Consider the following 23,789-nt stretch of genomic DNA (forward strand, 5'->3'; position numbering starts at 1 on the left):
GGGCAGAGATTGAGGTTTTTTTTCCTTTCTTTGTAGCCCCAGAATAGAGCCTCAAACATAATAAGCACATAATAAATGCTTGCTGACTGGCTAAAGTCATCTTTCCACCTTAAATCCAATTAGATGTGGATTAGACTAAGCCATCTTTCTCCTGAGAGAGGCTTCTGTGATTTTGAATCTGCATTAACATAACAAAAAGGTAGGTTTTCATGGGCTCACAGTAAGTGTAAGAGAGTTTCTAACTCCTCTACAACTTTTACCACATAAATATTTGCTATTTTGATAGAAGAGCCCTTGTATTTTACTCACTAAAGGCCTATGGAAAGTAGTTTACTTTCCTCTGAGTAGATAACACTAATTCTCTATTAATAGCACTTATATACCCAATAAGTGGGCACCAAGCCATTTAGGGAGAATCTATTACATCCTACAGCAGCCCAGTTTCCTTCTGGATGATTCTGTTAGGAAGCTGGCTTTTATTCTCCTTAGATGAAGTGTAAATTTTCCTGTTGGTGGCTTCTACCCATTTCTCTTGATTCTGTCCTCTGGGATTTTGTGATTGTGGTCCACTTCTAGTTTTTGTCCAAAGATGGTTAATTCTTTCCCTCTTTCTCCTAAAAAGAGAGGAGTCTGAGTGGTATTAGGGGAAAGGGCACTATTTTGGGAATGAGAGGAGTGAATTCCAGTTTTCCCTCTGTTATCTAGTATCTGTGTGAGCCCAAATAAGTCATATGAGCTCTCTGCCTGCCATTTTCTCACTTGTAAAATGAAGGGCTTAGATTAAATTACCTGGAAGATCCATTCTAGTTCTTAATCCTGGGATTGTTGGGAAAGTGGTTTTAAGAGTACTTTAGGTGAAACATTCCCCTTGCAATTTTTCCTTTTTGGTTAACTTCACCCTGGCCCCCACACTCCAGTGATTGTTTTTTGTCTGTTTTGTACAGAATGAGGCTTCCCTACTTACTTGCCTATTTTACATTGTTTTGGGTTCAGTTCCCTAATTCTGTTACTTACTATTTATGTGATGTATCTTCATTTCTGAATGATGTTCAATTTGAACAGATGCTAGCACCATCACTTTAAGTCTTCCTGCTGCTGCTGGCCTCTCTGGCAAGAACTTATTTAAAGAAACCTTGCAAGTCAGCCTTTGGTGAAGTAAACAAGTGTTTCAGTAACAACCTCCTAATTTATCTGTTTTGTGAATCCAGACTGGGGATCTTTCGGGTTTTCTAAAAGTTGGACATACTTTTTAAAATTTCTTTACATCCTGTTCTTTCCAAACATGTATAAGTTTTGCTTTTGAAAAAGAGATCTTCTGGGGATCATAGGATAGCTGCCTTATATAAGATAATTTCTAACTCTTGTTTTTTTGCCACATGAATTTGTATGAAAATATTTTGAAAGATAGGTCCTTAGATTTTACTCAATTCAGGTAGAAAGTTGTTTTCCACTCACAAATATTTTCCAGAGCATACCACTCTGGGCATTCTGACTACTCTTGCAGCTGGGTAATTTGTGGAAAGCATTGACCTAGTTCCAACGCCAGCTTGACTTCAGACAATGTGGACTCTTAGAAGGATGTTATTTAAATAATTATATTTATCCAGAATGTATGCAGTGTGGTTCCCCGTAGGAATACAAAAGCACATCACACATCACACTTCTTTGTTCTTTCTCTCTCAATTTTGCCTCAATTGATGGGGAGGCAGTGAGGATAATGGTGATGGCAGGGAGGGAGGTTGAAAGGGAGGAAATAGTTAGACTGGAAACCAGAAGACTCAGCTTCCCTTCCTAGCCCTGCCACAAGCTTTGCACCTCTGGGCAGGCTTCCTGGGGCCTCGGGGATCTGTACAATGGGTGTAAAAGGGCTTGTACTAATAGCTCACAAAATTGTTCTGAAGGAAGTCCTTCATAAACTTTGAGAAGACAGTATGTCTCAGCAGTAAAAGCACTGACAGTTATGGAAGTATAGCTTCATTTCCCAAGTCCTACATTCTGTAGATGTATGGCAATGGTCAAATCAATAAACTTCCTTCCGTCTTCCTTTACTTATCTCTAAAATGGGAACAATAGTACTTTGTATTACGTACCTCACAAACTTGTGAGAAAAGCAATTTGTAAATCTCAAACACATGTAAATGTGCTCTGTTATTATGAAGGATAAAGAAACTAAGAATCAAAAGGGTCAGAACATATGGGATTATAGATATAGGTCTGAAAGGGTCCTTAGTGTCATCTAATCCAGCTTGGTCATTATATAGATGAGAAAACTGAGGTCCATGGAAGTTAAGTGATATATCCAAGATCACTATGGTAGTTGATATCAAAACTGGGATTTGAATTCCTGTCCTCTGTCTCCAGAGCCAGAGTTTTTCCCATTGCCCTATTATGTGATATATGCAGAGAACAGAACCTAATGCTTCTGAAACTTTGTCCAGTGTGCTTTTATCTAAACAATACTCATGTCAATATTTGGAGAGAATCAGTGGAGGAGGTAAACAGGAGCCTTCATTCCAGTTTTAGGTGCTATTAAATTAGGTACCAGGGAGAGCCATTCAAAACTCAAGTTTGGGATAACTTAGGGGCCATCTTACTAGTTTTAATCATAATGAATTTAGGTCAGTGGGATCAGAATTAAACTATCCCAAACAGCAACACAGACTCACATATAGACTCATTTGGCTATATGGGGGATTTTGTATGTTTTTTGTATGTTTCATCTACTTCTGGAAGGGAGTGAAAATATGGCTATAATGGTAAGCTGCTCTGGTATCTTATGAATAGGTGCTACCTGCTTTGTTTGGGTTGTTCCATCATGAATTTAATGGTAGCCACTTCGGCAGAAGTAAATACGACCTTACTTGGAAATATGAGCAAGTAGTTAATCCTGAGGACATGAAGGAAGGAGATGTGAGTCCAGATGCATTGAGGAAATATTGTCAAGGTAGCGACATGTCCCCTGGGCATGAAGAGAAAGGGTGTACAAATGACACTTTCAGGAGTAGGTAGGCAACCTCTGCTATGTGCCATGAAGCTAGAAGTAGTAGAATAAAGAAAACTTGCTTTACTTTCATAAACAAATCCAGCAAAAGTAGGTGCTGCTTCTAATGTCTTTCCTAGTGTTGGTTTTGGGATCTTCCTGAGCAGTATTGCTAAGTTAATGTAGTATGCATAGGTATATTGCTTTAGAGGCAAAAGACCATCACCTGCATCCTTTAGTGTGACAAGTTTGGATTGCCATTTCAATTAATTGATTAAATACCCGGGCCACTAAAATTCAAACCCCATTTCTTTTTGGGAAAAACAAACCAAACAAACAAAAAGCTTCCTAAGATGAAGTCATCCACTAACGTTGTCTTTCTGTCTTTAAAAACCACTTAGTTGTGTGTCCATGGTTATTTGTTTATTACCATCTCTTCTGTTGCTCCACTACTAAGATGTTGACATCTTATTTTAATTTTTTTAACCTTTAATGGTACAATGGTTAATTTTTAAAATTTCTGTATTTGACGTTGTTTTTGTTCTTTTTTTTGTTCTGTTCCCTGCTTTTTGCATTTTCCTCCTACCTTTCCCACTTTTACTTCCCACTTTAATCGTTTGGCTATATGGGGGATTTTGTATGTTTTTTGTTTCCGGTCTGTTTGGTTTCCGTGTTTGGTCTTGTGTTCTCTTCTTTCCTTCTGTCCTCTTGTCCTTGCTATCCTGCCGCTGTAGCCTCACAGGCTGGGGAAGCTGGCTGACCAGGTAGGGGATTTTCCTGTTCCCTCAATAGCAGTACCTACCTTATCAGCTTCCAACGGTGGGACAGACTAGAAGTTGAGCATGGAGATTAAGGGGTTGAAAGACCCTTTGGTGCAACAGTGCAGATGGCCCAGGGCTATTTAATCTGCTCAGACCTCATCAAACATTTCACCTTTGTGACAAATGCTCCACTTCCATTGAACATAATCAATGGTGTGCGTTAAATCTCATCTTCCATCATTTTCACTGGTAGATCTGTTTTGTTTGTTTTCAAAATTGGCTGAGCCCTAGAAAATCTGTCAAGAGAAATATCTTTTCTTCCCCCATTTTCATTCTACAATCAATAAGGCATGTTGCATTACTTGAAAGACCTAACTAGTTCTCCACTCAGCACTAGTCTGTTACACAGCTGAGTATATTTCACTAGATTTGCCAAGATGTCTGGCCAGTTAGGCCACTCCTTGTATTGTATATTAATGTAATCTTCATGCTAGAGGCTAACCTGCATGTGCTGCTCCTTAGATCATTCTCTGTTTTGGTGTTGGGTTCACTGTTAAGTCAATAGAGTATATAGTTCATAGTTCATGAATAAATTTGGTTTATTTGTCTACCTTTGGAATGGAATTAGGTTTTCCCCTGGAGAATAAGTGTAATTCTACAACTAAAATGTCAGCTGATATTTCCATAGTCAGAAAATTGGTACTGAATCAGACACAAAGAACTGCCAAACTCAAAGGTCCAGCCTAATCTCCACACATAGTATGAAAACCATCTATTGTATATCAGATAAGTGATCATCCAGCCTTCCCTTGAAGATCTCCACTGATAGGAGACTTGCTACCTGCCTAGGCATTCCATTCCACTTAATACTAGGCTGATAAATTGGCCTTTAATCCCCACCCATCTAGTCCTTGTTTGGCCTAACCTCTCTTCCACATATCATCCCTTCAAATTCTTGAAGACTGGTATTTTCTCCTACCCTGAGTGTTCCTTTCTTTGATTGAAACATCCCCAATTTTTTTAACCACATTAATAAGGCAGTTTCATATCGCCTCACTGTTACTACATTTCTTCAATGGATTCTATGTTTCTCCACCAGAAAACAGCATATTTTGCCTTACCTAGTATCTGTATGGAACCCAGGCTTGTCACACTGAGACTGAGTGGAATTACTATCTCATGCTATGTTGTTCTCCTTAGAGTGACTATTGCACGGATTCATAGAGCCGAGACAAAATGGCGGAGGCAAGAGGATTTAGCCAGGTTCTCTTTCTAGTTGAAGAGAAAAAAGCAAAATGGCAAGGACTTAATGTTAGACATTCAGGTAATAGTGAAAAAAAAACCACAATCAAACACAGAGCCAGTGAGGACTTATTCCTGGACCCCAGGACTGATCAGTCAGATAGAAAAAAAATTCCCATTTAGATACCATAATATCCCATCTACCTGAATAGGTCTTGTGGAGACAACCTCTGCATTTTGCAGAAAAGCTTGGAAAAACAACTTCCCAAGCAGCAGCAGAAATATTGGATCACAGAGTTGGAGAAGGCTTAGAAGGAACAAAATAATTGCACTTTCCATCTTCCTCCTTAATCCACGTCAGTTCATGCCATGTGTTCTGCATTAATATCTTCAGCTCTAAACACACACTTTTTTTGGTGCATGCAGTGGGAATTTCTCAGCAAATCATGTTTCATATTCTTGACTACCTGCTTCTACCACCCCAATGTTTTCTTAAATGATCCCAGCTTTCTTTTATTTAGTAAAATATTTGGCATGCCTCTTATGGTACATCATTTACATTATCTATAACTGTGTTTGACTTGTTTAGGCCTTCTAAAATATCCACAATTATGTTGATAAATTTCTTTTTTGAGACCAATCTCTTTTGAAGTTCTGATCATCATTCCCAAAGGTAACGAACAGGTGCTTCTGGGTAGGTATGGTTTTATGCATTGTTTTTTCTAATCAGAGACTGGAACTTAGAGTAAACATGTCCCTACAAAAAGTATGCTTAATCGATAGTTACAGTACATTCCTTTATTTCATCGGCTCACCAATAGCCTAGAAGTAAAGTGTGGAGTACAAAGAGTGAGTGCTCTGTAGTCAGGGAAATCTCCTTTCCATTCACAACCCCGATTAACTAAAACATATCCTTGTTTACAGGGAACATCTGGACCTGATCCGACCACTGTGTATGTTGATATGAGGGCACTAAGACATGACAGGTATGACTCCATGCTGTTCTAGTTGCTTTCCTAGCATTCAGGTATCCAAACAGACAAAAGGAAAAAAGAGAGAAATGGAAGCCATAAATATTGGCCAATTCAAAGGAGAACAGGTATCTAAATAAAATGGAAGGGTTGCTGGAAGCTGGGGTTTCATGGTCATGAGGCAGAATGCTGGTACTTTTAAGCACTGTAAATCTTCACCACATTTTAAGCTTTGGAGTTAACATGTCCAGTGGGATAATAAGCCTCTTGAAAAATGGCACATGCTGTACAGATGTACTACAGATGCTCCTGCATAATAACCAGGAGTGATTAAAGCTGCTGAATTGAACAATCTCACCTTATAACTGTGATCTTGATCTGGGCTATTTAAAGTAGTCAATGTTTCACACCACAGTAGAATACCAAATTTTGTCATCTATGTTATTTTTTTCCCCTTAAAGAGTATCCCTTAAGTAGATACTGGGCTACCCCAGCTGTGTGGCTTTTTCTTATCACCCTAGAAGAAGGGTTTAAGAGGAAAACTACAAGCATAGAACTGGAACAATCACACATAGTTTTTGGGTTTTGTTTTTTCAATATTGCAGTCAAAGGTCTCAGGAAGGAATAAGGAAGCTACAAACAGAGACAACTGGTGGAGTCACAAATAAAGTGCTGGGCCTGGAGTCAGGAAGACTTGACCTCATCTCCAGCATCAGACTCAAGCTAATTATATCATCTTAGGCAAGATACTTCACTTGTATTTGCCTCAGTTTTTGCGACTATAAAATGGGAGAAATAGCAATATTTGTAAAAGTGCTCAGCACAGGGCCAAGCACATAGTAGGCACTATATAAATGTTTTTTCCCTTCCTTTTCCTTTAAAAGGAACCTCTGTCTTACAGAACAGAATCTACTAAAAATTGTCTTGTGGGAGAAGAAGGTTCTTGATGTTTTCATGAAAGGTTTTAGAATAATGTTTCCTTCCTATTGGGTAGTGGTGGAAAAGGTCATATATTGTTCCCCCATCTGATTATTATTGGTAGAAATATTTCCTAATATGTTAAGTGCCTGATTTAGTGCAAGGCCTATAACAGATGTTCACCGGTGTTCTTTGGTATTTCAGACAGAGGGAATTTTGTAGTGGAAAGGGAATATAGAAATCATAGTCTGTCCCCTTCGGCTTACAGGCAAGGAAACTGAAGCCAAAAGGATTTGCAACTTACCCTGGGTCCATCCCTATTCTGGTGTGGTATTCCTCCGGCAGTAACTCAATGCCTCAATTCCAAACTATCCAATGACAAAAGGGGAGTGATGACAGAGTATCCCAGGCAGCAGATAATCCAAACACCTGACATGCTGCTTTGAAATGTGGTTCTTTTTTTTCCTCCAGGAATTCTAATGTTTTTAGTTTGATGTAATTTAAAATGAGTTTGCATTCTCTTAGCTCACTCTAGCTTGACTAATCGACTACCTGGGAAATGAGCCTAGAGTTAAAAAACACCTCCTGTAGATTATCTGTAAAGTGAATATGTCTCACACAGATAACTAAACCACCTGTATTAGTGATTCCCTTAATTTCTGAATTATAGTCTTATCTATTTTTGTCATTATTTTGCTTTCTTGGAGTCATAGGATTGTAGATTCAGAGTTGGAAGAGACCTCATGCCATCTGGTCTGAGCCTTTCATTTTACAGGTGAGGTCCACAGTGGTTAAGTTACTGCCCCAAGGTCACGTTAGTAAGTGGAAGAAGCTGGGGTTTGAAGTCAGGACCTCCGACTCCAGATCCAGCACTATCCGCTGTGGTACCCTGAGCTCATACAAAAGAAAAAAAACCCTCTTCTTTCACTTTATATTTATTGATAAGTGGCCTGCCACAATTCATTCTTCTAAATGAAAAATTTCCTTGTACTGAGCTCCTGACATTAAGAGGTCATCATTGCCCCTTTCTCAACTCAGCTAAGCTATACAGAAATTCAACTTTTCTAGTCTGTAAACAGGCATGAATGTTATTCTGAGCATTGCCCGTAGAATATTTTCAAACTTATTTTCTGTGATAGTGATAACTTAATATTCACTAGGCAGCAAAACCTGTGAAACAGGCTATGCCCTACCTAAGACATCAGCCCTAGCTCTAGAAAGGAATTTACATTTCACTCAAATAAAGTTAAAGAATCTTTACTAAATGGAGTAGTTTTGGGAAATCTGTGTATTGCCCTAATTCATCTCGGTTACCAACTGTTAGGACAGTGGAAAGAAGAACATGGACTCTGGAGTAAAGGATTTAGGTTAAAATCCTGTTTCTCATGCTCACTATTTATGTGACCTGAGGCAAATCAATTCATCTCCTGGGACCTCAGTTTTGTTCATCTATAAAATGGGGGAATTGGAGTAGATGACCTCTGATCTCCCTTCCAGCTCTAGACTTATGCTACTCTGGAGCAACTTTAAAGAAGTTCTCTTTGGAACACTTCCCTCCCATTTTAAAAAAGATGTCAATGATCTGTACTGGGACCTCCCTGTTGCATTACTTTCCCTGTAGTGGAATTAGGCACCTGTGAGGCACAGTTTGACCCCACAGTCAAGAGACCTAGATTCTACTCTTACTTGTAGCCCTTAGTAGCTGTGTGGTCCTTGGCAAGGTACAAAACCACTCTGAGTCTTGGGTGCCTCACCTGTCCACTAGGAATAACAGTACTTGTACTCAGTTTAGCCAACTACCATGTGGAGGGCACTGTTCCTATTTACTTTACAGAATTGTTATGAGGAAAGCATTTGTAAACGTTGTTCTCTATAAATGTGAGCTGTAATTACTATTTATATTATCAAGGAGATTTAGTTCTGATGTATTAAAAGGACTTGGGCATGAGGCAGTTTCACATGTAAAGCAGTCCCAAGTGTTTCTTGTGCAATTCAGTGCCATTTATATTGAAGCACTAAAAATACATGACTAAATTCCAGGAACAAAAAACAATGTTAAAGGCTCTTTGTAGATTCAGAAGAACTCAACCCTGCTGAAACACAGTTCAGAAACTGGTGGGATTTTTAAAAAAAATCCAACAAGAAACCCACTCAGGTCCTAAGTCTTTGCACCTGCAGCTCTGGGTAACTATGCTTTAAAAAGTCAATATTATCTCATTAAAACTCATATGCCTCAGTGACTCACATGTAGTACTGTGTGTCATAGCATTTGAGGTAGGTGAGAAGAAATTAATGCACTAAGACAGCGCTGATAAAGACTGCTGATCTTTAGAGCACTGGAAAAAAAAAAAAAGATGCCTTTTCAAGCGTCTGGTCCCCGTGGTGTGGCAGCTGAAATGGATATTTTCTATACTCTTAGATTAAGCAGCTTAATGTGAAGGCATGCCAGGTTGGGCAGGGGCAAGATCTTGGGAAATTGCTTCTCTGTCTCCATTTCTTCTTCCTGGGGAGATGGTTTACCATCACAAAAGGACCAATTAGTTCATTTGTGTAGCGAAAATCAATCAACCAAAAGCGTTTATTAAACACCTACTACTAAATGCCATGGACTCTGTTAGGCACTGGAGATACGAAGGTGAAACAGCACCTGCTCTCAGGCAGGGCAGATGACATATACAGACACAGGTATATACAAAATAATAGTGAGGGAGGGATGACCATCTAGGGGAACAGGAGGGGCTTCATATAAACAGTGGTATTTGAGTGAGCCTCAGAGAAGATAAAAAGATTCACTCCCAGCACGGATTTCTTCTATTCTCCTAATGATGAGGACCTAGAAAGACCTGTGTTCACAAGGAAGCCAATCTGCTGCCAGTGAGTGATTCCATACTGATGATACTATACTGTGCTTGCAAGATTGTGCCCCCCAAAACACATCTCCCTGGTGATGAGTCTCTCTCTCTCTCTAGTTACTGTGATCAGAAAACAGACTATCACCAGACCTCTGGTCTGCAAAGCCTCTGCAGTTGGGCAGCTCCTGGCTGGGTACTGTAGCCCTTACATACCCAGGGTCACCTGTGTACCAAGATGATGCTTTAGAATGGGATATTGTTCAAGGTGGAGACCCACAATGGAGAGTGCCCATAGCAGTGAAGTCACAGACCCCTCAGAGCATCTCTAAACTTATTCTTTGTCAAGGTCATCATGTTGGGGAGGGCTTACATATTTCAATTATATTACCACTGTTCAAAACATTTCTGGACCTCCTCAACATCTGAACATTTTCTTCTGCTAAAGGGTTTTTTGTTTTGGTTTTGGAAATAGCACAAAGTTCCTTAGAGCCATGTTGGAGGATAAAAGTTGCCAATAATCTGGTTGAAATGGATTTTTTTGATTTTAAAAAAAACAACAGGCAACATGTAAAAGAAAGAAACTGAGTTTATCAAGTAGCTAGCACATTATCTTTGGAGAGACTTTTCCAGAGAGTGGGTCCGTCCACATTTTGAGCACTGTCAAGTGTTGTTAGAATTTAAAAAAAATAAATTTACGTAGTACTTTAAGGTTTGTCAAGCACTTTACAAATATTATCTCATTGGATAGATCAATCCTGCAAGGGAGATATTATTATTCCCATTTTACAGATGAGGAAACTAAGGCAGATAAGTTAAGTGACTTGCCCGAGGTCACACAGACAACAAGTGTCTGAGGCAGAATTTGAACTCAGGAGTTCTTGACTCCAGTTCCAGCACTTTATGTACTGTGCCACCATAGAGGATAACTGGAGACTGCTAACATTAATTCAGATATGAAAGTGTTTTGCTTTTTAAAAAATTAAGTAGCATTACTGATAATTATACCTCATACATAGGAAAACCTATGCCATTCCACAAACATTTATTATGGCACCGACCATGTAAAACTCAGTAGTGCAGGGCTAGGGATAGAACGGCAACAAAAATGAAACAAATCCTACCCTCAAGGAACTTACATGCTACTAGGAAGGTGGGAGATGGCTACAGAGAAGTAAACAGAAAGCTTATACAAAGTAATCCAAAATTGCAGTAGTGAGAGCACTAACCTCTCAAAGGATCAGGACAGGTTTTATGGAGGAAGCACCAGCTGAGCTGTTTTCAAGAAAGCTAGAAATTCCAAGAGGTAGAAGTCAGGATGAAGTGGATTTCAGGCATAGGGGAGGGGGGAGGGGGGCCTCCTGTACAAAGGGAAGCTACAGGAATTTCACAGGCAAAGAATAGTTAGCAAGCCGGATATAAGTAATTAATGTATAAATGGCCTTATGGCTAGAGGCGAGTCTCGAATATGTTTCTGTATGGGCTTGTTTATGAAAAAAAAGTGGTTTGTTTTTTTTTTTTTACATTAATAACACTGCAGAATGTAGGCACTGTGAGGGCAGAAAGTGAACTTTACATGGAGCAGGTACTTAAAGAACACTTAAAGAACTGAATGTTGCTGGTGTATTTCCGTGACTGCTGCTGCCCAGAGTGTCGCATGGCCCTTGTCAGTGTGGGAGGGCTTGGGAGCACTTGGAAACTTTTAGAGAGTTTTCTTTCATGACTGCCAAAATCCATTTGACTTCTTGGGTCATCCGTTTATGGCTCTTTTAGAGATCAGTTCAAGAGGCTTAGCTGTGCTCCTGTGTGCACACCTCCTCATCTCTTAAGCATGGCCTTGGGATCATCAATCTGTGGGTATTAATGCGCTCAAGATACAGGCTGTTCTTTCATCAGCTCACAGTTCAAGTTGCTTTCAGAGGCTTATTGAAAAGAATAAATAAAGCAGAAGAAACTAAGTAATTCAAATAGGAGAGATACATTTGGGAACAAATCACAGACTACAAGGCAGTTGATCTATAATGGAAGGTTATGCATTCTTAATCAGGTCATTAACAAGTTGTCATAGTAGTTCAAAGGTTCCTTCGATCTGGGGCTTCTCCTGTGCCCCCTCAAAAAAAAACAAATAATAATGTAAGAATTCTGATGAGATCTAGAAAACAAGGAAAGAGCCTGTTCACACAGTTCGCTCATTTCTCCCAGAGTTAATCAGTTGATCAAAAAGCATTTATTAAGTGCTTTCTGTGTCAGGCATTATGCTAAACTCTAGGGATATAAATAAAAGCCAAAGACAGTCCCTGCCCTCAAGGAGATCACAGTCAGAAGTCCCTCACCCCTCTCTAGTACCAGTTCTTGACTCTGGAAAGAGCCTGAGCATGTCTGAAATGGAGGAAAAGTATAGGTGAAATGTTTACTGTCATTTCCCCACTTCTCTCCAGATATAGTACTCTAGTTCCTCCTTCCTGTTTTAGCCACAAATTAGAATTCTGTTCAGGTAGCAGCCTCTTCCCCATGATACACACACACACACACACACACACACACATACACACACACACACACACACACACACACACACACACACACACACACACACACACGCTCTGTCTCTCTGGACAGGTTCAACCATGAGCAGTTTGAGTTGCTTTCCAAAGGTATCCTTCTCAGATAAGAAACAAGTCAATCAGTATTTATTACATGCCAGGCACTGTATACTATGGAGAAGGGAAAAGAGCATGTGTCATCCAAGAACCTTTTGGAGAGATTGGGGAGGGAAGGGTTTAGAGGCCACACTCTTTGCTTTTTCTTTCCTCTTATTCCTCTTATAAAAAGTAAATCATTTTTGTCCATCAGTGTTTCAACTGCTTGGATTCTGTCATAAGGATTAATTACTTTTGCTTTTGGCTTCATGGTATATTCACTTGGGAGCCCAGGGCACCTGTCCAATTATCACTTAATTAACCTGTAGACACTGTCAATATTAGTGTGCTCCCTCCCTTAGAAACAAGATGTCATTGTGGAAACACATTGTCAAATAAATCCCACCATGTGATTAGCTATTACTACCCAAATTTCTGCCTGTTTTTATTTCCACCTTACCCCCCCCACCCCACCCTACCCCAGAAACACAGTATCTGAGTTTCTCTCTGTGCATTTGAATTTGTAGCAGGTTGCCATGGAGAGTATTTTTGTCTCCTGTAATGGAATTTATGAGGGTATGAATTCTCACTGCTGCTAGAATGAATCCAGTTCCCACATACACAAGGGGAAAAATGATGAAAATGTTTTGAGGGTATTTGGAAATAACTGTTAAGTTTAAGAAATACACTTTGTGATATGTTCATTTCAAATGTACCCTTGGCCCACTAGATTACTTCTATGGTTGACCTTTCTTAAAACATTCAAGCTTTTTCAGGCTTGATGTGGGAGAGGGAGAAAAAGTTTCTGCCTATAAATTAGTCTTTTGGCAGTGAACCCTACCCAACCCCCACACCTCCCCTGAATAGACTGTTGATACCTCCCCAACCCTATTCTCCTTTCTGAATGCATTGTTGACAAGATAACTAAAGAAGGAAAGCTTGTTTGGACTCCTCATTACAGGGAATCCACCCCAAAGTCATGGACTCTGTTTGCAGAGGATAGTCCATGGATTAGATTAGGCAGGAGACAGAGTAAAGGGATTCTGAAGAGGTTGAGTATGGACTGTAAGCATGTCAATATACTACTAGTCATTAAGTCAACAAACAGCAGAGAGAAAGAGAAGCCAGTCATGCCAGTAAAATTTAAAATAAAAGTCGTTAATCATGCAGTGGTGTGATCCTGGCCTTCTTATCCTAGAATTATAGATCAATAAAAATCATTAGATTATAATTCTAGTTATGGAGCAGAGACTGATCCCTGTTACCTCCAATGATTATCCTCATGGCTACCATCACTTCTTCATTCAGTTCTTTCTATCCAGTGAAATTCCATGATGATATTTTTCATTTCTTTGTGCATTGATGATTCTCATACTGCTCCTCACAATGTGTTTTTGGTCCCCTCAAACTCAAGGGATGAGACAGTACATTTTTATGTTTCTGCTCATCAGTGCCTAATGGCTTTGCCAAACTCATGAACCTTGATGATGGTGAAACAGTGTGGAACAGTGGGAAAAGTACTGTTTGGAGTCAACACTCAAGCAATGGGCCAACCAAGGTGGAACACTGAATATGATCAATTTCCTTCCTTTCAACACCATGTCTTTCTTCATGAAGCCTAAGATCTCACTAATTTTTTGACCTGCCACATCAAATTGTTAGCTACTATTAAACTTGAAGTCCAATGTTTTTGGATTTCAGATCCAGACCTTTTTCAGCCAAACTGCTCTCTACCCTTCTCTCTTTCATTTTATAATGATGATATTTTGAGTCTCAGTGTAGTAGGATGTTAGATTTATCCCTACTAAATTTGATCTTATTGATTTGACCCAACATTCTGATCTATCTAAATCTAATTAGAATGTTAGACATCTCTTCCAGCTTAATGTCAACAACATATTTTATTAAGATACTATGTATCATTTCATCTAAGTCAGGAAAAAGATTCTGAACTGCAGAGAACTCCTAATAAAGGAAGGATCAGAGGAGAGTAAACTTATCTCCTGCCTCCATGACTTTTTACAGACTCTCTTCCAGGCCTGGGATGTACTACATTTTCACCTTCACTCTCTGGAATCTCTAGCTTCCTTCAAGGCTCAACTTGTGTACCATCTCCAAAATGAAAACCTTTCCTTATAGCAGTCTGTGCTCATTCCCCAAGTTATTATGGATATATTTATCTATTTACATGTTATAAGCCCTTCTTAGTAAAATGTAAGCTTGTGGAGAACAGGGGCTAGTTTTTATTTTCTCTTTTTATCCCCATTGTCTTGGATAGTATAGTAGGTGCTTAGCAAGCGCTTTATAAATTGAATTAGATTGGACTGACTGTCTTCCCTCTTAAACATCTCTCACATACTACTGCCAGAACACATGATCCAATTGTTTTATTTCCTCTAAAGCTCAGCCAGGCTCATTGCCTCCACAAAGTCTTCTTTACTTCTCCAAGTCACAATGATTCTCCTTTCCTAAACTTATAATGCATTTAGAGTCAGAATCATACAGTAGAATATCTTCAATATTTTATTATATATTATACATAGCTATATTATATATAGTTATATTATACATAGCTATAGATTACATATAGCTACATATATTTATATATTTAATGTATTTTATTCTGCCTTCTGTTTTCTAATTGCTTCATATTTGTGACTCTTCCTTTTCCAGCTATGGCAGGGAGTTCGGTTTCTTTTGTAGGCTACATAGTCCCTCAGAAGGTGTTTTCTCACCAAGCATAAAATAAATACTTCTCTACTTGACACACATTTATTCGTGTGGGGTGGAGGTAGGGAGAGTTCTAAAGGGTTTGTCAGTTAAGAGAGTTGGTACTTGCAAATCTATTTGGGGTACATGTATAGGAGGAGATCATCAGATTTAGAGTTGGAAGGGCTCTTACAAATTTTTTGGTCTCCATTATGAGGCTAGGATGCTCTTTGTAGCAACAGACCTCCAGACCTAAGTCTCCACATGATTCTGAAACTTCTTGATACTTCCCAGGTTCATTGTGCTTTTTGGGGTTATCAATTCTTCAAAATCTATGTCCCCCCATCATTGAGGAGGCATCTAGGCTAAACTTTATGGATGCATAAAGTAAAAACTTTTACTTAAAACACAGTAAGAAGGTAAATAGCAAGAAACTGGTAAATATTCAGATCTGTGGCCAGCTAGCTATGCTGGAAAGCTTCCATCCAGAGCAGAGTCATGCTCTATGGCAATGATGTGTTTTTTCCATTACTCTCACCCAAATCCTAAGGCCAGGAGGACGCAAGCAGACCAAACCTTTCCTTAAAATGAAGGGACAAAGCCTTCCCTTCACTCAGTGTGAAAACCCACTTCTTGAATTGAGCTCATGTGTGAAGGCCAAAAAGAAATGACAGAGCAGGCGTAGTGTCATGGACCATAGAACAGCTTTGTGGTGCCCAGTCACTGGACCTTCCAGGAATACAGCCGGCTTTGCACAGAACACAGGACCTCTGTCTGGAAGTGCAGACTTGACCATTTCTTCAGAGAGTCAGTGAGGGCAAAACCCAACCCAGTATCTGGCAGTTTCCCCTGTGGCTTTCCTATTCCTTATCCAGTTGTGCACAGAGGCCACTTCCCTTTCAGTTTTGGTTCTTTTTTTAGGGGATGCTGCTTCTCCTTTCTCTGATGCTTCAGTCCCTTTCCACTTTGCAACTCCTAGTGTGTATGATATTAAGCAAGTCATTTCTCCTCCACATTCTTCTGTGTCTTTCATCTGTAAGAGAAGGTTGGGGTGGGTGATCTCTTAGGAATTCTTTGTAGCTGTGGTTCCTTTAATTCTGTGCTTTGTTAACTGAGGCAGAAGCAGAGCATAAAAGACAACAGACAAGACTGGGAGCCAGGGACTAGATTCTGGTCTCAACTCTCCTGTTTACAGGATAGTCTGGTACAAACCATGGAACTGCTTTGGGTGCCTTACCTGTACCATTAAGTTCAACCCACAGGCATTTATTAAACAACTCTTATGTACAGAGCATTGTGCTAGAACTCCGGAGAAATATAAAGTTTAGAAGTTATGTTACCCACCCTCATGGAACTTTCCATCTAGAGAATAGGACCATATACAAACAGCTGTAAAATGATATTTAAGTACATCAGACAGGTACAAAGTATTTACATGAGGCTAAAGGAGGGAAAAAGCCATCACTAACACAGAGGCCATGAAAGGAGGCTTCCTGGAAGGAGGTAAAGTACAGCATGAGTAGTTCAGTTTGGCTAGAATACAGAGTGCTTGGAAAGGAGTGCCAGAAGAGTCTGTGCCAGACTGTGGAAGGCCTTACTACCGTGCATAGAAGTTTCAACTGGGATTCTTAGACAGTGGAGGCCAAGGAAGGTTTTTGAGCAAAATGCTTACAGAACTGTATTTTCACATAGTAAAAATGAGCCTGGAAATGTATTAGGAGACTTATTCGATTGGCTAGGTACATAACTGTAACTACTATTAAAGTCCTGTGCTAGGGTGTTTGCAATGGGGATGTGGGGATAGATGGGGAAAATACTATACGGAATTCATAGGTCTTAGTAAATAAGTGGAGCAAGAAAAGAGCCAAAGATAACTCAAAAGTTTCAGCCACGAGGAAAGTGTTGTTGTTGTCAAGTCGTTTTTTGCTTTCTCTTACTCTTTGTGACCCCATTTGGGCTTTTTCTGGCAAAGATACTAGAGTGGTTTGACATTTCCTTCTCAGCTCATTTTACACATGAGGAAACTGAGGCAAACAGTTAAATGATTTGCCTGGCGTCACACAACAATAAGCCTCTGAGGCCACATTTGAACTCAGGAAGATGAGTCTTCCTGATTCTAAACCCAATGCTCTATCCACTGTACTACCTTGCTACCTAGAGGTACAGAGAGATCATATTAAAGTCCTAAGAAAAGGAGCAAGTTTAGGAAGCAAGATGACAAGCTCCTTTTCTTGAGGTGTGCATGGAATATCCAAGCAGAGAGATCCTGTAGGCTGATTGATTTGTGGGTCTTAAACTTGGGAAACCAGAGGTGTCGATTTGAGTATCATGAATATAGAAATAATAGTTGATTTGAGGGGACTAGATAAAATTGCCAAGGAAAGGGGGAGGGCAGGAAAATGTGTATATACATACATACATATATAATATATATTACATATATGATATAGTATACATAACAAATTATAGGATTATATGGAGAAGAGATTTGGGTCAAGGTTAAAAACTTAGGAGACTACCCATTTTGGAGGGTTGAGAGGATGAAAAGCCAGCAAAAATTAAAGTTAACTAAAAATTAAAGAAGTTAGTGAACCAGGAATATGTAGTGTCCTGGAAGGGGGAAAGAGTAAATCAAGAGTCGAAACAAAATGCAAAAAGTAATAAGGAGCCTGAGTCAAATAAACCCTCCTAGCTCTAGAATTCCCTGGGCTACATTTTTCTTGCCCTAAGAGGCCACAGTCAGAGAAATGAGTGGAAAGATTTTCCATCAGAAACTGGACATGTCAAGGATAGTGGGGAGATTCAGGTTTCCAGTAAGGAGTGATCTGAGTATCCAGTGGTTTCAGGTTTTTCCTGGAAGGTGTTCTCCCATCCTTTACCAGATTCATACTTACTAGGTTTCAGTGGTAGTGTTTGTTGAGAAGCCGAGTAAAGAATGTAAGACAACATGTAGTGCCGGTGGAATCTACTTAATGATCTTCAGGCCAGTGTTTGGTTCTTTTTTCAAGCTGACTACCACTCAGTAAAAGTTAGTGCCCGAAAGGAATTTTCTTTTACTCTTTATATAAAACCACCCAGCATGGGAAGCTGTGTGTTCTGCAATACCTGCAAACCCATCTGAGTGTAATGATTACAAAACATTATGCATCCCCAGCAGCATCCACCTAAAAGTCCTCTGGAGAAAACTCTCCCAGGGTTTGTCTTTAGGAAAGAAGTGAAGCTTTTCTCCTGAAGACACCGCACGATTCCTCCTGCATCTGTAATGACTGGAAACCTGCTCAAACCTGCTCATCTCTTTGGCGAATGTTCTTTCCCTTTGCCTGAATATTATTCCAACTGATTCTTTCTCAGACCTCTCCCCACTTTTCTCTCTCCCTTCCTACTCTCTTCTCCCTTCCCTTTCCTTTTTCCTGTGGGACTAAAGTGTCCCCTCAGACGTTGATGTGTCATTCAGCAAAGGGTCTTGTGCCTAGTTACTTTTCCCTTAGGGGACAGGCTGGTATCACTTTGTCAGTCATTCAGCCTTCACTGGCCAGTTATTTTAAGCTAAAGAAGAAAAGGAAAGAATTCAAATGTTCATTTTTGTTGTTCCTTGTTTGGCTTTATTTGTTTAAGGTGAACAGTTCATTGCCTATACACACACACACACACACACACACACACACACACACACACACACACACACACCTCAAAATCGTACAGGCGCCCATTACCAGAGACAGGGGTGGGGCAGGATTTTGGAGAATGTTCTAATTCCATCCTGTCAGTTCTCTTCAGGAAAGGGCTCTTTGGGGGAAACTAACCCTCTAGAAGCTGCTTTTAAGAGGCTAAAAGAAATTATTCACTTTTCTAACCAGAAAAATAGTTCAGGCTGACATTTTCCTTTAGATTAAAAAGAAAAGAAGTCGTGGGATTAGTACATGGTGGCAGTACGTGGTGGGGAACTCGGGAAAATCTGAAGGGGAAATCGTAATCTGTTTTCTTTCTTCCACATGGAAAATCATCCCTTCTTCCCCCCACTCATCTAAACCCTGCCCATCCTTTGAGGCAGCTCTTGTCCAGACTGCTTCCATGAAGCTTACCCTTCAATCCCCCATGATTTCCCTTCCTCTGAATTCCTGCCCTGCTTATAGGTTATTATCACCCAATTTAGTGCTTAGTTCTATGCCTTGTTATGTTCTTTAACTTGTTCGTGTATCTTCAAGTAGATTAAAGAACATTTTCAAGGCAGAAAGTCTGCCTTTTGCTTCTATATCCCTACAGAAACCGAGAGAGTAGGTATAAGTTGCCTTTGCTACATGACCTCATTTTCTGCTTACCCATTACTTTAGGGATATATTTTATATTGCTTTGCGTGTGCAATTCACCATTGGTAATATGCTGCAGCCTATTTGCACTGCCAGGCAGCTCTCTATTTCCCTTTGGGTGGCTTCTTTCCCGAAAGTGTGCTTAAAAATGGTGATATTCCAAGGTTTGATGCCATACTGTATACATAGAAGAATATGGATACTAAAAAAGATGGAATTTTGTGTTAGGAAGAAGGTTATAGTCCCTTAAGTGCTACATAAGTTCCCAAATGCAAAAGGTATTGTGCTGTCTTCCTTTTAAATTCTGAACCCTTTTCGTTGTCCATTTACGGTGTCTGTTCAAGATAGGAATGGCTCTATAGGCTGTCCATCCAGTCACTTAAACCATACGACTAAACAGCGTTCCTTCAACCACTTGACTCTGCCAATATGGACATTCTTTTAGGTGATTATGGGATTGATGTAGTCAGCGAAATGTCATCAGCAAACTACAGCATCTAAAAGATCTCATTCTCTATAAGGAAATACCCCTTCTGTGCCTACTGTGTAGTAGACAGCCTCCATGACTGTGGCCTTCCCTTTATGGCCATTGATTTACATTGGTTCTGCTTCTGTAGAAAATAGTGACAGTTCATGTTAAGGATTGCCTTCTTTAACCACTTCCCATTTTTCAATGTCAGTCGCTTATTTAAAAAGATCAGGGTAGCATGGAATTCTAGGTCATATTCTCTCATTTGTATTCTTCTAATTTTGTGTTGATTTTGATCTTTAGTTTAATAAGCCAGAGGTCTGACTATACAAAGACTCCCACATTGATAACCATTCATTTCCTTTTCACTAAACGATAATCCATTTCATTCTTCATGGTATTTATTATTCAAGGCTTTTCATTAGTATCATTGAAGAAAGGATGCATGATACATTGGTGTTAGACTTCTATTTAATCTAAAAGTTTCTATTATTTCTTGATTCATAACAATGTTTTCCAACACATTTTTCAGAGTTTGGTACCATTTGCTACCTCCAGGAAAGTTAGAAGACTAGCACTGGATCTCTCATGGTCAGGGTTTGACCATCTCTCGGCTGAGAACTTTGACTCATATTTTACTCCCCTCTTCATCTCATATCACTCAAATGCCTTCTGCCATGATCTCCTTCTTTACCCCTGCATCACATGAAGTGATCCTACTTCTTACCAAAACAAAACCCTCTCTACCAATGAAAGTGATTCCAGCCTATCCCATCTCAAGCAGATTGTCCCCTGCATCATCCCCAGTCTCTAATTTATCTTCAGTCTCTCCCTGTCTACTGGCTGCTTCCCTCCTGCCTAGAAACATGCCCACGTCTCCCACATTCTCAAAAATACCTCATTTGCTCCTATCTCCAGCATCATCCCATATCTCTTTTGCCCTTGTGGCCAGACTCCTTGAGAAAGCTGTCTACAATAGGTAATTCTATATCCTATCTTTACATTTTCTTCTTAACTCTCTACAGTCCAAGTTCCTACCTTGTCATTCAACTGCTGCCTACTAAATCATTCAGAAACACTGCTTTTTCTAAGGTTACCAATGATCTCTTAATTCCCAAATCCAATAACCTTTTCTCAGTCTGTATCCTTCTTGACCTCTCTGCAGCCTTTGACATTGTCAATCACTCTCTTCTCCTTAATACCCTCTTCTCTCTAGGTTTTTGGGACACTACTCCCTCCTGGTTCTCCTCCCTATTCATGCAGTTCATACCCAGCAACCAAAAATGTCCCACAGGGTTCTGTCCTGGGCCCTTTTCTCTTTCCCTTTTTATTACTTCACTTGGTGATCTTACCAGTCCCCATGCATTTAATTATCATCTCTATGCTGACTCTCAAATCAAATGATCTAGTCCTAACTTCTCTGCTGGCTTCTAGTCTCAAATCTTCAATTCGCAATCAGATCTCCCAAGCTAGATGTCCAAGAGACATCTTAAACTCAGCATGACCAAAACTGAATTCATTATCTTTTCCCTCAAGCCTTTCCCTTTCAAATCCCCCTAATACTGTCAATGGTACCACTACTACCCCAGGCTCACAATTCACTATCTCTCACCATCTCTAACCAATCTGTCACCAAGGCCTGATGATTTCATCTCTGCAACATCTCTCCTATACTCCCCCTTCTCTCCTCTGACACTACCATCTCCCTAGTGTAGGCCCTCATCACCTCATGCCTTGATTACTGCAATAGCCAGTTGGTGGGTCTGCCTGATTCAAATCCCTCCTCACTCTATTCTCTATTGAGCCACTAAAGCAATTTTCCTAAAGCACAGGTCTGGCTATGTCCCCCCTTCCCCAACTCAGTAATTTCCAGTGGCTCCCAGTTACCTCCATGTTCAAATCCTTGACTTGGCATTCAAAGCTCTTCATAATTTAGTATCCTTCTCCCTTTCCAGTCTTCTTATATCTTACTCTGTGTCACACTCTTCCAGCTAGAGATACTGGTCTCCTTGCTGTTCTCTGAAGAAGATCCTCCATTTCTTGGCTCCAGACATTTTTTTCTGGCTGTCCCCCATGCCTGGAATGCCCTCCCTTCTCATCTCTGACTTCCTTTAAGTCCCAGTTAAAATTCGATCTCTTAGAAGGAAGATTTTCCCAACCTCTCTTCATGCTAAGAGTGTTTAATTCTAAGAGTATTTTCCCTTCGTTGGTTATTTCTTATTTATCCTGTGTATAGCTTATCCATACCTCTTTGTTGATGTATTTTCTCACCCATTAGACTGTTATCTCCTTGAGGACAAGGACTGTCTTCTGCCTTTCCTTGAATCCCCAGTGCTTAGTATAGAGCCTGACACATAATGGGTCCTTAAAATAAATACTCAGTGACTGATATTTTAGTATTCAAGGTCTGTTTTACAGTCTTGAGGATCACTTTCAAAGGGTGCATGCCAATTTTCAGACTTGGTAGCTGCAAGAAACATTCCATTTGTCAACACCAGTATCTTCGTTGAGAAGAGAAAGCATTGGTTCACAGATTCCATCTACCTGTGGAAGGCAGATATGATTATTTAAGGAAAAGACACCACTTTTATTACTTAGTTGTGAGTATATGATTCACATATACTGGACACTTATTCAGACAAAGAGGTCGGCATTTAGGATTTGTTTCTGACTTAGTGTGAATACAATAAATCTCTCTTTATCCTCCTCTGCATGGCATCCTTAGAACATGGCATGCTTTAGGTGATTTCTAGTGTGTACCAATCCTTCTAGAGTCTGTTTGGGGGGCAGGAGGGGAAAAAAGAATTGGAAGCTTGTTGAGCCAGAGAACCCAAGTGAGCTGCCAGATTGGGGTCTTTTCTTGGTGTCCTTTTGGGGTGTCTGCAGGGACAACGAGTACCACAAAAATGGTGGTTTGGGGATGAAAGCTTGATGAAAGCTGCAGAAGTGCGGCTTAGTCCCAGCTTCCTTCAGCTTTTATCACAATCTGCATCTTGGAACTAATACACTTCCGCCTTGCCTAGCCATTTGGGCAGAAGCATGTAAATACAAAGCTAGACATTTTTAGTAGTGCATTCTTAATCATGATACCCATGATAACATCTTCTAGAAGAATACCTGAGAATCCATGTTGTAGTTTTTGTTATTTTTTTCAACATCTTTAAAATTCTCAGATGCTTCTATTTCCCTGTAACCTCAAAGCCATCCAGAAATTAGTTCTTCTCCAAGCCTTTCAATCCACACTTCATTGAAAACTGAATTTTATCTGTATCTACAAGGGAAGGTAAAAAAAGATAAAAGATTGAAGATCAAAAAATGGAAACACTGAAGGGGAAGGTAGGAGGAAAAATGCTAAGACGGAAAGATAAGGATGCGTCAAGGGCTCAGGAAATGTCTTAGGAAGTGAAGGGGGGGGACCTTCCATAGGATGAAAATGAAATGTAAGAGAAAAAAAAAGACAGAAAGGTCTGCAGTGTAGAAACCTAGCATTTCATTACCATAATGCTCTTTTTCAAATGAGCAGGATCGCTCTGCTCCTTCTGTCTCCACTCACCCTGACTTTGGGCTCTGGCTGCAGGAACAGAGTGAGGCGTTGGGTGGGGGGAGGCAAGAGAAGACTGAATGTGTCTGGGTGGCCAGGGCCCTGAATATTCCTATCTGCCTCTATTTCTTGGTGCTTTCTGTGACTGTCTTTGTAAAAAGGCCAGGACAACTGTCAACTGGAGCTTTGCTTAGTGGCCAATTTCCAGGAAGGGAGGCATTGTCAGAAACATACAACTGCCCTGGTGCAGGGTGTAAGCTATGAGAGTCAGTCATGAGGTCTGCACAGGATATTTCTGGGACTGAAGTGTGCCAGGGAGACCAAACAAAAGCAGACTCTGTTTTCCACCCAATTTTCTTTTCACTCATCTCATCACTGGGAATATGGAAACTGGTGGGGAAAT

General features: G+C 40.0%; 1 protein-coding gene across 10 annotated transcripts in view; it reads left to right on the forward strand.

Moving 5' to 3' along the window:
- DIP2C (disco interacting protein 2 homolog C) overlaps positions 1-23,789 on the forward strand; it is a 585,449-nt gene that overhangs the window by 529,187 nt on the left and 32,473 nt on the right. For 4 of the 10 annotated variants that reach the window (XM_072650057.1, XM_072650059.1, XM_072650060.1 and 1 more), the window contains 2 exons: positions 3,715-3,744; positions 5,908-5,969. In XM_072650057.1, coding sequence (XP_072506158.1) covers positions 3,715-3,744; positions 5,908-5,969 — 92 coding nt within the window. Of the gene's footprint in view, positions 1-3,714; positions 3,745-5,907; positions 5,970-6,559; positions 6,704-23,789 lie in introns of those variants that run through there. The other 6 variants (XM_072650058.1, XM_072650062.1, XM_072650061.1 and 3 more) reach the window with 3 other exon arrangements.

Source organism: Notamacropus eugenii, chromosome 3, assembly GCF_028372415.1.
Source record: "Notamacropus eugenii isolate mMacEug1 chromosome 3, mMacEug1.pri_v2, whole genome shotgun sequence".
NCBI lineage: Eukaryota > Metazoa > Chordata > Mammalia > Diprotodontia > Macropodidae > Notamacropus > Notamacropus eugenii.